This window comes from Antechinus flavipes, chromosome 3, assembly GCF_016432865.1.
Source record: "Antechinus flavipes isolate AdamAnt ecotype Samford, QLD, Australia chromosome 3, AdamAnt_v2, whole genome shotgun sequence".
Classification (NCBI taxonomy): Eukaryota; Metazoa; Chordata; class Mammalia; order Dasyuromorphia; family Dasyuridae; genus Antechinus; species Antechinus flavipes.
The window spans coordinates 627985368-628000939 of record NC_067400.1 but is presented as its reverse complement, the minus strand read 5'-3'; the positions used below and the strand labels follow the sequence as shown (position 1 = coordinate 628000939).

Genomic DNA, 15572 nt, shown 5'->3' with positions numbered 1-15572 from the left:
GCCATCCTTTGCCAGATGGCCTTCCCTGGGCCCGGGGGTGCTTCCCGGCAGAGCCTCGGGCCAGAGCGGCACAAGGCGGCCCTGCACCGCTTTGCTGGCAGGGTTTTCCAAGGCAAGGAGCTGGGGACACTCTCCTTCCAAGGAGACATGGCGGGCATTCAGCCAAGGGGAGGACTCGGCCTTTCCCTGGTCCCCTTTCCCTTTCTCCTTCACAACCTTGCGGTTTCCCTGCTCCCCGTTCGGGGCGGGAGGCAGGGAGCCCGGGTGGCCCCGGTTCGGGGCCGAGGTAGCCAAGGAGCTGTCCCCAGGCCCCCCTGCTGCCGCACACAGGGGAGAGCCCTCAACAATCGGGAGCTCGCTTCCATTGGCGGCCCTGGATTGGAAGAGTTTCCGGCGCTGGGGCCTAGAGAACATTGGGACAATAAACCGGCGCTCAGGGGGACCCTTCATCACCGCAAAGATACAGAAAGAAAGAAAAAAAAAACTTACGTAGTAATTCGAGCCTAGAAAGCGCAGACACTCTGACCGATGGCGGACGGACTCGCTCTGCTTCCTCCACCAGCTGCTCCAAGTGCCTTCTGAAGCTCCAGGAGGTCTGGGGCCGGTACTTATATCCCTGGCTGTCAAGGACGCCCACGTAGCCTCTTGTCTCCTTCCGCGTCGGGACCAGAAAAAGGGCACAGAGGGGGATGGGGAGGAATGGGATCCCGAGAGGAGGACAGGGGGAGGGCGAGCCTTCATTTTAGAGACTTCTTTCTTTCTTTCTTTCTTTCTTTCTTTTTTTATACTTTATTTATTTTTATTATTATTCTTTTAAAAATAGTTAACTTTTTATTGACAGAACCCATGCCTGGCTAAGTTTTTACAACATTATCCCTTGCACTGGCTTCTGTTCCGACTTTTCCCCTCTCTTCCTCCACCCCCTCCCCCAGATGGCAAGGCAGTCCTATACATGTTAAACATGTCACAGTATATGCCAGATACAATATATGTGTGCAGAACCAAACAGTTCTCTTGTTGCACAGGGAGAATTGGATTCAGAAGGTAAAAATAACCCGGGAAGAAAAACAAAAATGCAAACAGTTTACATTCATTTCCCAGTGTTCTTTCTTTGGGTGTAGCTGCTTCTGTCCATCATTCATCAATTGAAACTGAGTTAGATCTCTTTGTCAAAGAAATCCACTTCCATCAGAATACATCCTCATACAGTATGGTTGTTGAAGTGTATTATGATCTCCTGGATCTGCTCATTTCACTTAGCATCAGTTCATTTAAGTCTCTCCAAGCCTCTCTGTATTCATCCTACTGGTCATTTCTTACAGAACAATAATGTTCCATAATATCCATATACCACAATTTACCCAACCATTCTCCAGTTGATGTGTATCCATTCATTTTCCAGTTTCTAGCCACTACAAACAGGGCTGCCACAAACATTTTGGCACATACAGGTCCCTTTCCCATCTTCAGTATCTCTTTGGGATATAAGCCCAGAAGTAGCAGTGCCCGATCAAAAGGTATGCACAGTTTGACAACTTTTGGGGCATAATTCCAGACTGCTCTCCAGAATGGTTGGATTCGTTCACAACTCCACCAACAATGCATCAGTGTCCTGGTTTTCCCACATCCCCTCCAACATTCCTCATCATTTTTTCCTGTTATCTTAGCCAATTTGACCAGATGGTCCTGGTAACTTGGAAAGTGAGAAAATCCACAGTGGAGAGAAAGTTTGTAGTGGTATCTCAGAGTTGTCTTAATTTGCATTTCTCTGATTAACAATGACTTGGAGCATATTTTCATATGGCTAGGAACAGTTTCCATTTCTTTGTCTGAGAATTGTCTGTTCATATCCTTTGACCATTTATCAATTGGAGAATGGCTTGATTTCTTACAAATTAGAGTCAATTCTCTCTATATTTTGGAAATGAGGCCTTTATCAGAACCTTGGACTGTAAAAATGTTTTCCCAGTTTATTGCTTCCTTTCTAATCTTGTCTGCATTAATTTTGTTTGTACAAAAAATTTTCAATTTGATATAATCAAAATTTTCTGTTTTGTGATTAATAATTATCTCTAGTTCTTCTTTGTTCATAAATTCCTTCCATTGGCGGCCCTGGATTGGAAGAGTTTCCGGCGCTGGGGCCGAGAGAACATTGGGACAATAAACCGTCGCTCAGGGGGACCCTTCATCACCGCAAAGATACAGAAAGAAAGAAAAAAAAAACTTACGTAGTAATTCGAGCCTAGAAAGCGCAGACACTCTGACCGATGGCGGACGGACTCGCTCTGCTTCCTCCACCAGCTGCTCCAAGTGCCTTCTGAAGCTCCAGGAGGTCTGGGGCCGGTACTTATATCCCTGGCTGTCAAGGACGCCCACGTAGCACTCTTGTCTCCTTCCGCGTCGGGACCAGAAAAAGGGCACAGAGGGGGATGGGGAGGAATGGGATCCCGAGAGGAGGACAGGGGGAGGGCGAGCCTTCATTTTAGAGACTTCTTTCTTTCTTTCTTTTTTTATACTTTATTTATTTATTTTTATTATTATTCTTTTAAAAATAGTTAACTTTTTATTGACAGAACCCATGCCTGGCTAAGTTTTTACAACATTATCCCTTGCACTGGCTTCTGTTCCGACTTTTCCCCTCTCTTCCTCCACCCCCTCCCCCAGATGGCAAGCAGTCCTATACATGTTAAACATGTCACAGTATATGCCAGATACAATATATGTGTGCAGAACCAAACAGTTCTCTTGTTGCACAGGGAGAATTGGATTCAGAAGGTAAAAATAACCCGGGAAGAAAAACAAAAATGCAAACAGTTTACATTCATTTCCCAGTGTTCTTTCTTTGGGTGTAGCTGCTTCTGTCCATCATTCATCAATTGAAACTGAGTTAGATCTCTTTGTCAAAGAAATCCACTTCCATCAGAATACATCCTCATACAGTATGGTTGTTGAAGTGTATTATGATCTCCTGGATCTGCTCATTTCACTCAGCATCAGTTCATTTAAGTCTCTCCAAGCCTCTCTGTATTCATCCTACTGGTCATTTCTTACAGAACAATAATGTTCCATAATATCCATATACCACAATTTACCCAACCATTCTCCAGTTGATGTGTATCCATTCATTTTCCAGTTTCTAGCCACTACAAACAGGGCTGCCACAAACATTTTGGCACATACAGGTCCCTTTCCCATCTTCAGTATCTCTTTGGGATATAAGCCCAGAAGTAGCAGTGCCCGATCAAAAGGTATGCACAGTTTGACAACTTTTGGGGCATAATTCCAGACTGCTCTCCAGAATGGTTGGATTCGTTCACAACTCCACCAACAATGCATCAGTGTCCTGGTTTTCCCACATCCCCTCCAACATTCCTCATCATTTTTTCCTGTTATCTTAGCCAATTTGACCAGATGGTCCTGGTAACTTGGAAAGTGAGAAAATCCACAGTGGAGAGAAAGTTTGTAGTGGTATCTCAGAGTTGTCTTAATTTGCATTTCTCTGATTAACAATGACTTGGAGCATATTTTCATATGGCTAGGAACAGTTTCCATTTCTTTGTCTGAGAATTGTCTGTTCATATCCTTTGACCATTTATCAATTGGAGAATGGCTTGATTTCTTACAAATTAGAGTCAATTCTCTCTATATTTTGGAAATGAGGCCTTTATCAGAACCTTGGACTGTAAAAATGTTTTCCCAGTTTATTGCTTCCTTTCTAATCTTGTCTGCATTAATTTTGTTTGTACAAAAAATTTTCAATTTGATATAATCAAAATTTTCTGTTTTGTGATTAATAATTATCTCTAGTTCTTCTTTGTTCATAAATTCCTTCCTCTTCCACAGGTCTGAGAGGTAAACTCTCCTATGCTCTTCCAATTTATTTATAACCTCATTCTTTATGCCTAGGTCATGAATCCATTTTGACCTTATCTTGGTGTATGGTGTTAAGTATGGATCAATGCCTAATTTTAGAGACTAATTTCAAGCCTCTGATGCTACTGGTACTCTTGGGCCATAGTTCACATATTGTCTACCTTTATTAGTGCCTGGAATATTAGCTACACATTTCCCAGTTTCCCAAAACAGTCTATGGTTTCTTTCTTACAACAAAATACAGGAGAATTCCAAGGACTTAGAGAAGGTTGTGAGTGTCCTCGATCCAGTTGCTCCTGTACTATTGTTTAATAAGGTCTGAATTTTATGGCTAGCTCAGGGCCACTGTTCTATCCACACTGGTGTATCACTTTTCCATTGAATGGGAGCAGGTGAGAGTGCAGGAACAGCAGCTCTGCCTAAAAAGCCTAAGTCCTCATTTGTAATCCTAACTGTTGTAAGATGTCTTTTAGCCACAGATTGATGGGGATCTTTTCAACTCCTGTTTCACCTTCAAATGTCCATCTCAAAGGGGTAGCACTCACTTCAGCTGCTATTGATCCTCCTACGCCAGACATGTAGTCTACCTTAATCTTTGGCTAGTGACTGGACCACTTGGCACCCCTAATGACTGTAAGATCTGTGCCTGTGTCTACCAACCCTTCTAATGGTATGCCACTTATATAGATAGAGAGTATAGTACATTCAGTTTTAACTACTGCAGTCCAGAATATTCATGGATTCTGTTCCTGGCAGTCAAAATCTGGGCAAATATCACCAGATTGTCAATGAGGAGATGAGTGACAAAACACCAGCAGCATAAGCTGACTCTGTGACTAGATTGCAACCATAAGGGTAAAATTGCAGAGCAAGAATGAATACATATGGTTCATTTTGCTGTGTAAAGTAAATGGGATATAATAAACCTCTTTATTGCTAACTCCATAGAATAAACAAAACATTTATTATTTTTGTTGGCATCTGTGAATATGGTAAGACCTGAAAGTGACTTCTGAGAAGGTTTAGTTTCCAAAGTCCATGGCCAAGATGTATGTATGTGAGACACAAAGGTGATTCATGATGGAGATTTAGAGCATAAGTTAACAAGCATTGCCATTCAGGGAATGCTTGCAAAAAGGAATCAGTTTGGGTTTGAGTATATGGAATATATAGAATATGAGGTATAAACCCTGAAAGTTGTAGGACTCTCCTTATGGCCTTTTAGTCATATTTACTGCCAATATAGGATAAATGACTAAATGATGTACAGGCTGAGCCTGGGAAGGAAACCATTCCAGAATCCCTTGTTTTTTTGATGAATAACTGCAGTTGGGTTTTCTAAGTCTCTTCTAATAATAGTTTGAATAAGTGCCATCTCTACTGCCTTCAAGAGCCTCTTTTGCATCTGGAGTTAGTTGTCATCTTCTGGAGTTACTTCAGGCTGATAAAGGGAGTAGAGCAGGCCCTGCCTAGCAGAGTCCAGACTGCAGAGGGGAAATGTGTGACTTGAAGATGATGGCAGCGGTATGCAGGGCCTTCTGAGATTCAGAATCAGGTAGGAGTTGGTATTCAGGTTGAACAAGAGTTTGGAAGTTGATGTCCTGGAGCCTAGAAGAGACAAAGCTCAACAAAGGTTGATAGATGATTCCACTTTTGTTGTTTATGACTGGGGGCAATTCCCTAATTGCCTAAAACAACCTTGGTACACAGGAACTTTCCAGTACATAGGCAAGGCAATAAGTTGTCAAATGAGAAGTAACTTCTTTTTGCTAGGACCTACCAACAGGCCTAATGTCTGATGTCCCTCTCTTTGTGGCACGAGAGTGGAGAAAAGTGCAAGGATGGAGACAGGAGAATTCCAAGGACTTAGAGAAGGTTGTGAGTGTCCTCGATCCAGTTGCTCCTGTACTATTGTTTAATAAGGTCTGAATTTTATGGCTAGCTCAGGGCCACTGTTCTATCCACACTGGTGTATGACTTTTCCATTGAATGGGAGCAGGTGAGAGTGCAGGAACAGCAGCTCTGCCTAAAAAGCCTAAGTCCTCATTTGTAATCCTAACTGTTGTAAGATGTCTTTTAGCCACAGATTGATGGGGATCTTTTCAACTCCTGTTTCACCTTCAAATGTCCATCTCAAAGGGGTAGCACTCACTTCAGCTGCTATTGATCCTCCTACACCAGACATGTAGTCTACCTTAATCTTTGGCTAGTGACTGGACCACTTGGCACCCCTAATGACTGTATGATCTGTGCCTGTGTCTACCAACCCTTCTAATGGTATGCCACTTATATAGATAGAGAGTATAGTACATTCAGTTTTAACTACTGCAGTCCAGAATATTCATGGATTCTGTTCCTGGCAGTCAAAATCTGGGCAAATATCACCAGATTGTCAATGAGGAGATGAGTGACAAAACACCAGCAGCATAAGCTGACTCTGTGACTAGATTGCAACCATAAGGGTAAAATTGCAGAGCAAGAATGAATACATATGGTTCATTTTGCTGTGTAAAGTAAATGGGATATAATAAACCTCTTTATTGCTAACTCCATAGAATAAACAAAACATTTATTATTTTTGTTGGCATCTGTGAATATGGTAAGACCTGAAAGTGACTTCTGAGAAGGTTTAGTTTCCAAAGTCCATGGCCAAGATGTATGTATGTGAGACACAAAGGTGATTCATGATGGAGATTTAGAGCATAAGTTAACAAGCATTGCCATTCAGGGAATGCTTGCAAAAAGGAATCAGTTTGGGTTTGAGTATATGGAATATATAGAATATGAGGTATAAACCCTGAAAGTTGTAGGACTCTCCTTATGGCCTTTTAGTCATATTTACTGCCAACATAGGATAAATGACTAAATGATGTACAGGCTGAGCCTGGGAAGGAAACCATTCCAGAATCCCTTGTTTTTTTGATGAATAACTGCAGTTGGGTTTTCTAAGTCTCTTCTAATAATAGTTTGAATAAGTGCCATCTCTACTGCCTTCAAGAGCCTCTTTTGCATCTGGAGTTAGTTGTCATCTTCTGGAGTTACTTCAGGCTGATAAAGGGAGTAGAGCAGGCCCTGCCTAGCAGAGTCCAGACTGCAGAGGGGAAATGTGTGACTTGAAGATGATGGCAGCGGTATGCAGGGCCTTCTGAGATTCAGAATCAGGTAGGAGTTGGTATTCAGGTTGAACAAGAGTTTGGAAGTTGATGTCCTGGAGCCTAGAAGAGACAAAGCTCAACAAAGGTTGATAGATGATTCCACTTTTGTTGTTTATGACTGGGGGCAATTCCCTAATTGCCTAAAACAACCTTGGTACACAGGAACTTTCCAGTACATAGGCAAGGCAATAAGTTGTCAAATGAGAAGTAACTTCTTTTTGCTAGGACCTACCAACAGGCCTAATGTCTGATGTCCCTCTCTTTGTGGCACGAGAGTGGAGAAAAGTGCAAGGATGGAGACAGGAGAGATGGAGACCTTTCTTAGGACAGGGAGTTCCTCCCTCTGTCCAATTGTTAGCAACTATTAGCAACTCCATAAATATACTGGAAAAAAATTTGTATGACGCCTAGTCATTTAAAAAAATCTAAACTATATTTAAAAAGCACACAAATGAAGACATAAAGGATTTTATGCTAAAATCATTCTTAAAACTTTTGCTTTAAAAAAATTATAAGTACCAGAAGATGGCAGTATCACTATAGGATAGGCTTAATACTAAATTTTGAGAGAAAAAAAGAAAACTAAAAAGTAGTAACTGTTTTTTAAGAAGCTCCCAGTCTACTGAGGTAAAAATTAGAAAACAACTTAGGAGAAATTAGATATAGAAATAGTAAGACATAATATATATATATAGTATATTATATATAGTAAATAGAGGGAAAACATAGGTATTAACACAATCAGCAAAGGCTTCTTGACAAAGGTGGGAATTTAACTATGATCTGAAGTTATGAGAAATGAATATTAATACCCAATAAATTGTGAAGTGATTCAGAGCTCTTGGTGGGAATGGTAGTTTAGTTTCCACAGAGTTATCAAAATTGAATTAGAGAAATACAGAGAAATGAAACAAATTAGGAAATTGAAACAGAAGAATTGGAAATTAGATTGCTAGGATATGAATGAGGAAATAAAAATTAAAAGGGAAAAAGTAATGGGGGGGATCAGACTTGCAAATGTTTCTAAGCAGAGGTGGAGAATACTTACACTTGAGGATGTAGTTGTATTGATGAGATCAGAGGAGGAGACTTAGAAAAACATGAGAGAATTAGAATTTTCAGAGAGGATAGTATTCAGCCAATAGGGAAACAGAGTAAGAGCTTAACTATGTTCAAATAAAGAAGAAGCCATGGAAGCAATTGTGATGGAATCAGGTAGAGATTCACATTCACATGGGGAGAATATTCACTCTTAATAGGTTGTGACTTCTGGTACTCAACAAATGGGGCATCTAAAGAAGGACTTGCATTTTGGATATAAAAAAGGACAGGTATTGATTCCAAGTTTGATAGGATACTCATCTGCTGTTGTGTAAAGACTTTTAAATTCATCCTTCCCCAAATCCAATGAGTTATTTCTTCTACTTTCTTCTAAAGTCCTTTAAAAGTTCAGTTCTTCACAAGGAAAGTACTTATGAGATTGCAGTGACTCTCCTCAATGTCAGGCGGACTACACCCAACCTTATAAAGAATTTAATCTAAATTTGGGAAACCTGTACTGTTCTGCTCATGCTTGGGTAAGGTATACATTTTTTGAACTGATAGCCTAAAACTATGGTTAGTATGATGTAGAGATACTTTTTCTATCAAAAGATACTCAACCCTTCATTTTAATATAATCCACCTTCAATCACATTAACTAACTAGATTTGATTGCTATTTGATGGTCCGTGATCCATGAACTCTTCTGTAGCTTATATAAACGTGTCTGTTCACCAAATAACCACCCTATTACTAGTAACCTGCTGGCCTTATTAATAAATGAATAAACTACCCAGACACTCTTGGACCCTTTTAAATGTCTGAAAAGGTAGGATAAACAATAGATGAGAAAAGAGAGTATTAACAGGAGAAAGACAAAGGTTTCAGAGGTTGCTCAAAGAAGAAAAGCCAGAGGCAATAAACATCAATCAGAGCAGCTCAGGAGAAGAGACAAACTGAAAGAACAAAGGGAAGAGAAAAGAAGAAGAAAGAAGAGGAGACAAAGAGCAGAGAATGGAGGGTGAAAAAAAAAAACCAATTTTCATTCTCACCAAAAGGACAGAATTCTCAAAATCTAGAAAAAAGAGAAAAAGTCCAAAATATCAGAGAAGTGAGTTCAGGAGAGTGGGGTTTAGAAAAATGCTCCTCACAACAGGTGCGAATGAAACATCTAGGGTGCTCTAAAGGTAGGTACAACAGTTATGGATTGTTGAAAAATCACTTATGAGAGATGAGATCATGAAGTAGGGGAGAAAATATCAATAAAGACAGGGATACAAATAAGATTGAAAGGAAAAATTCCAAGACCTGCTCGACAGCCTTTTCAAGGTATCTTCCTTGTCCCCTGCAGACAGGGACTGAACAACACTCTAACTCTATTTTTTTTTCCTGGAAGAATATTTTCTGCTTCTAAGTCCCAAGATATAAAACTGAGATAGAAGAAGACACTCACCTGATTGTTCTCTGCTTCTAGGATGAAGGAAAGGGCTGAGTCAAACAAATTGCATCACTTTGTACTTGTGTGTGCATATGTGATGGCTCAGGCAGATCCCAGTTATAAGGACTGCATCATCTGAGCCCATTTATCTCCAGAGGTGGGATTATTATGTCATGGGCAGCACCAATGACATTAGTCTGCCAAGGGAAAAAGGGACATGTTTAAAAAAGTAAAGTTTTGCTCCAGCTGAAAAAGCTTTCAAGTATTCCCACTAATTGACAATCTCCCATCTTCAATGACTAATGAATAATTATGAGGATCAAGTCATTAGCAAAACTCCAAGAGAAGAGGAACTTTCTTGAGCTCCAGGAGAGCAGAGATGTACTTGTTAAAGATGCTGTCACAGGCAAAGCAGGCAGAATTAATACCTTCATTTGGTATTTTGTGGTAATTAGTATGAATATGGCACAACAATATAAATAGTAAAAAAAAAAAAAAAAAAAAAAAAAAAAAAAAAAAAAAAAAAAAAAAAAAAAAAAAAAAAAAAAAAAAAAAAAAAAAAAAAAAAAAAACAATTTTCATTCTCACCAAAAGGACAGAATTCTCAAAATCTAGAAAAAAGAGAAAAAGTCCAAAATATCAGAGAAGTGAGTTCAGGAGAGTGGGGTTTAGAAAAATGCTCCTCACAACAGGTGCGAATGAAACATCTAGGGTGCTCTAAAGGCAGGTACAACAGTTATGGATTGTTGAAAAATCACTTATGAGAGATGAGATCATGAAGTAGGGGAGAAAATATCAATAAAGACAGGGATACAAATAAGATTGAAAGGAAAAATTCCAAGACCTGCTCGACAGCCTTTTCAAGGTATCTTCCTTGTCCCCTGCAGACAGGGACTGAACAACACTCTAACTCTATTTTTTTTTCCTGGAAGAATATTTTCTGCTTCTAAGTCCCAAGATATAAAACTGAGATAGAAGACACTCACCTGATTGTTCTCTGCTTCTAGGATGAAGGAAAGGGCTGAGTCAAACAAATTGCATCACTTTGTACTTGTGTGTGCATATGTGATGGCTCAGGCAGATCCCAGTTATAAGGACTGCATCATCTGAGCCCATTTATCTCCAGAGGTGGGATTATTATGTCATGGGCAGCACCAATGACATTAGTCTGCCAAGGGAAAAAGGGACATGTTTAAAAAAGTAAAGTTTTGCTCCAGCTGAAAAAGCTTTCAAGTATTCCCACTAATTGACAATCTCCCATCTTCAATTACTAATGAATAATTATGAGGATCAAGTCATTAGCAAAACTCCAAGAGAAGAGGAACTTTCTTGAGCTCCAGGAGAGCAGAGATGTACTTGTTAAAGATGCTGTCACAGGCAAAGCAGGCAGAATTAATACCTTCATTTGGTATTTTGTGGTAATTAGTATGAATATGGCACAACAATATAAATAGTAAAAAAAAAAGTAAAAATCTACATTTGGATACTTAATATTTTCAAAATAAGGACTGGGTTAAAGAAAAATAATATGAACAATAATAGCATATATTAATGAACATATAAATGAAACAGAACAACCAGAAAAACAGCAAAAATAAAAAAATAACATTGTAAGTGTAGTCACACGTTAGAAAGGTATAGAAAATCAGGAAAATTAATACATTTTTCATGGAGCTATAAATTAATAATAATTAAAATAATATAAGATACCCTATAATAAAATAGCTAGCATATATATATATACTATAATGTTTCAGGCAGCATGCTAAATAATATTAATTGATAATTAACAGATAATATTGCTATCTCCTTGGATTCTAAAAACCACACCTGGATGTAAAAATCTCTTTGTTATTCTCATTTTTAGAGTTGAGGAAACTGGACCAAACTCAGGGTAACTAATTTGGTAAAGGATATAGAACTGGTGAGAATTCAGACCCCACAGGCTTTTGCACTTGAAGAGTTTTGGCCAAACTGGCTGTTGGGGCCCAAGCAAACTTGTGCAGCCTGGAACCATGGTCTTTAAACCACTAGAAAGGAAAGGGGGAAAACTTGATACAGAAGTGACTGTGGGTGAAAGCCCATAACATGTCCATTGATCTGCCATTGAAATGCAGCCTTACTTTCAGTAGTACTGGAAGTAAAGAAGGCATGCTGAGTGATTTTGGGGTCAGCAAAGCATCAGTCCTAGGAGTTTTCCTAAATAAATAAATGGGTTTTTCTTTTGGATTCTAATTGTCCTAGACTATGGAACAACAGAAGCTATTTTATCTTTGCAGAATAATTTCTGTTTTGTAGAGATTTGTGAGGTCTTAAGGATCCGATAAAATATGTACACTATCATCTTGTTGGAATGGAGAACTTTTGAGCATTTCTGATAAAAAGGAAACAAATGTGTAAACATTTTTGAAAGAAAACTCTCAAGATGATTGAGACCTATGAATATAAATGATTTGTGTCATTATAAATAGTATAGGGAAAAAATTATTTCAAGACTTCAATACCCTTAAAAATTATTGAAGAATAAAGATCTAGACAATAAAACAAATCCATATCATGTCTTGGAGAGGGTAAGAACTCTGGAGAAGCATACTTGAAACAAGGATACTTACAACAAGGTATTAATTCAGTAGAATTGATGAGATGATGGTTCTTTAATACACATATACTTAGTACTTAGCATGGTGATGCAGTGGTTCTCTAGTTCACACATACTGTAATGTGTATATATATACTATAATGTTTCAGGCAGCATGCTAAATAATATTAATTGATAATTAACAGATAATATTGTTATCTCCTTGGATTCTAAAAACCACACCTGGATGTAAAAATCTCTTTGTTATTCTCATTTTTAGAGTTGAGGAAACTGGACCAAACTCAGGGTAACTAATTTGGTAAAGGATATAGAACTGGTGAGAATTCAGACCCCACAGGCTTTTGCACTTGAAGAGTTTTGGCCAAACTGGCTGTTGGGGCCCAAGCAAACTTGTGCAGCCTGGAACCATGGTCTTTAAACCACTAGAAAGGAAAGGGGGAAAACTTGATACAGAAGTGACTGTGGGTGAAAGCCCATAACATGTCCATTGATCTGCCATTGAAATGCAGCCTTACTTTCAGTAGTACTGGAAGTAAAGAAGGCATGCTGAATGATTTTGGGGTCAGCAAAGCATCAGTTCTAGGAGTTTTCCTAAATAAATAAATGGGTTTTTCTTTTGGATTCTAATTGTCCTAGACTATGGAACAACAGAAGCTATTTTATCTTTGCAGAATAATTTCTGTTTTGTAGAGATTTGTGAGGTCTTAAGGATCCGATAAAATATGTACACTATCATCTTGTTGGAATGGAGAACTTTTGAGCATTTCTGATAAAAAGGAAACAAATGTGTAAACATTTTTGAAAGAAAACTCTCAAGATGATTGAGACCTATGAATATAAATGATTTGTGTCAATATAAATAGTATAGGGAAAAAATTATTTCAAGACTTCAATACCCTTAAAAATTATTGAAGAATAAAGATCTAGACAATAAAACAAATTCATATCATGTCTTGTAGAGGGCAAGAACTCTGGAGAAGTATACTTGAAACATGGATACTTACAACAAGGTATTAATTCAGTAGAATTGATGAGATGATGGTTCTTTAATACACATATACTTAGTACTTAGCATGGTGATGCAGTGGTTCTCTAGTTCACACATACTGTAATGTGTAATCATACCAAGGTATTTAAGGGCTGAGAGGACTGGAAATGAGACATTACATTTTTGACCATCCTCCTGGTGGCTCTCCTGCCTCTTGCACTCCTGCACTAAGGTCCCAGAGATCCTCCAGAAAGCTAGCCCGAACATTACAATGTCCATTGTTTTGCAAATGAAGTGCAGCCTTGCTTCCAGTAACACTGAAAGTAGAAAAGACTTGCTGATCAATAAAGCATCAGTTCTAGGAGTTTTCCTAAATAAATAAATGGGTTTTTCTTTTGGATTCTAATTGTCCTAGACTATGGAACAACAGAAGTTACTTTATCTTTGGAGAATAATTTCTGTTTTGTAGAGATTTGTGAGGTCTTAAGGATCCGATAAAATATGTACACTATCATCTTGTTGGAATGGAGAACTTTTGAGCATTTCTGATAAAAAGGAAACAAATGTGTAAACATTTTTGAAAGAAAACTCTCAAGATGATTGAGACCTATGAATATAAATGATTTGTGTCAATATAAATAGTATAGGGAAAAAATTATTTCAAGACTTCAATATCCTTAAAAATTATTGAAGAATAAAGATCTAGACAATAAAACAAATCCATATCATGTCTTGTAGAGGGCAAGAACTCTGGAGAAGTATACTTGAAACAAGGATACTTACAACAAGGTATTAATTCAGTAGAATTGATGAGATGATGGTTCTTTAATACACATATACTTAGTACTTAGCATGGTGATGCAGTGGTTCTCTAGTTCACACATACTGTAATGTGCAATCATACCAAGGTATTTAAGGGCTGAGAGGACTGGAAATGAGACATTACATTTTTGACCATCCTCCTGGTGGCTCTCCTGCCTCTTGCACTCCTGCACTAAGGTCCCAGAGATCCTCCAGAAAGCTAGCCCGAACATTACAATGTCCATTGTTTTGCAAATGAAGTGCAGCCTTGCTTCCAGTAACACTGAAAGTAGAAAAGACTTGCTGATCAATAAAGCATCAGTTCCTGGGGTTTCTTAAAACTTTCTTTTGAATTCTTTGTTTCTTCAGAAATTCTTCCTTTGTAAGAACAAAAGGTCAGGAATTTCAAAGAAACCAGGGGGAAAAAAAGAAAAATGTAATGGAAGGGATTCAGTAGTGTCACAGTTTAAATTATGCTATATTAAATTATATTATGTTAAATAATATACTTAAAATAAATCAAATTAAATACAATAAATATATTAATTAATATATACTATATTAAATTTGGTATTGTCATAGTTTAAATTATATTATAAGGTGAGGGCATCGTTGAAGTGTAAAATGGATAATTTTGCTTATTTTAAATTAAAAATTTCTTCTATAAATACATCAATATAGATAAGAATAGAAGAAATGCAGAAAATTAAGAAGAAACTACCATAGACAAACTTTCACATCTCATTGTGTTGAAATACCGCTAGGGTAAAGGATATGATAAGTTGGTTGATTAAGCAAAACAGTAAGAAAAACAGTATGTAAAGACTTATACCAATGGCGGAAGATGCTATCCACCTCCACAGAAAGACATGACAAATGAAAACATGGACAACGTGGTTTTACATAAATGTATGTGAGTGTGTGTATCTATGTTTATAGGTATCTATCTATCTATCTCTATCTCTTTCTCTATCTCTATCTCTAACTCTATCTATCTATCTACATATAACCACATGTAATTGTAGCCTTCTTTAGGTTACAGGGTAGGTAGGGAGAGAGAGGGGAAAAAGAAAATAAAAGTCACAGCAGAGAGCAAAAGAAAACCTAGAAGGAAACAAAGAAAAGCTGGGAAACTTTGAAAACGATATGTAGTATTTATTAGATAGGTTTTCTTGAAATGGAAATTTAGTATTATATATCAAAGACACAGAAATGTTTTTCCCCATTTCTTGTTTTGTATTTGTTAAAAATGAATTTAAAAATCACAAATAAAAAATCACCTAAAATTTATTCATTGTCCATTTAGATTCCTTCAGGCTTTTTCCTTCTCTCGTTGATATTGCTAGTATTTCTAACACATTAACTAGTAGATTATTTTCAAGTTTGATTGTTTTTTAATAAAAAATGCATATAATATTTTATCAAAAGTTTTTTCTTCATCTATTGATAGCATTTTTCTTACTTTTGTTATTGATATAATCAATAATGTTATACATTTTCCTTATGTGAAAATTTCCTAGTATAAATCATACTAAATCACAATGTAAAAATCTTTGTAACATATTGTTGCAGTCTCCCAGGTAGTATTTTGTTTAGAATTTTTACATACATATTCATTAATGGAATTAGCCTATATTTTTCCTTTTATCTTTTTCATTTTCCTGGTTAAAGCATCAG

The 15572-nt window shown here is 37.6% G+C and overlaps 2 protein-coding genes across 2 annotated transcripts in view; both read right to left on the bottom strand.

Annotated features, from left to right (window-relative positions):
- LOC127556669 (uncharacterized) overlaps positions 1-5719 on the bottom strand; it is a 170406-nt gene extending 164687 nt beyond the window's left edge. The window contains exon 1 of the mRNA XM_051989955.1: positions 2491-5719. The gene's annotated coding sequence lies outside the window, so the exon portion shown is untranslated. The remainder of the gene's footprint in view (positions 1-2490) is intronic.
- Positions 1-15572, bottom strand: part of LOC127557646 (uncharacterized) — a 370654-nt gene that overhangs the window by 199958 nt on the left and 155124 nt on the right. Inside the window, exon 2 of the mRNA XM_051990957.1 lies at positions 217-772. Coding sequence (XP_051846917.1) covers positions 217-741 — 525 coding nt within the window. The 5' untranslated portion in view covers positions 742-772. The remainder of the gene's footprint in view (positions 1-216; positions 773-15572) is intronic.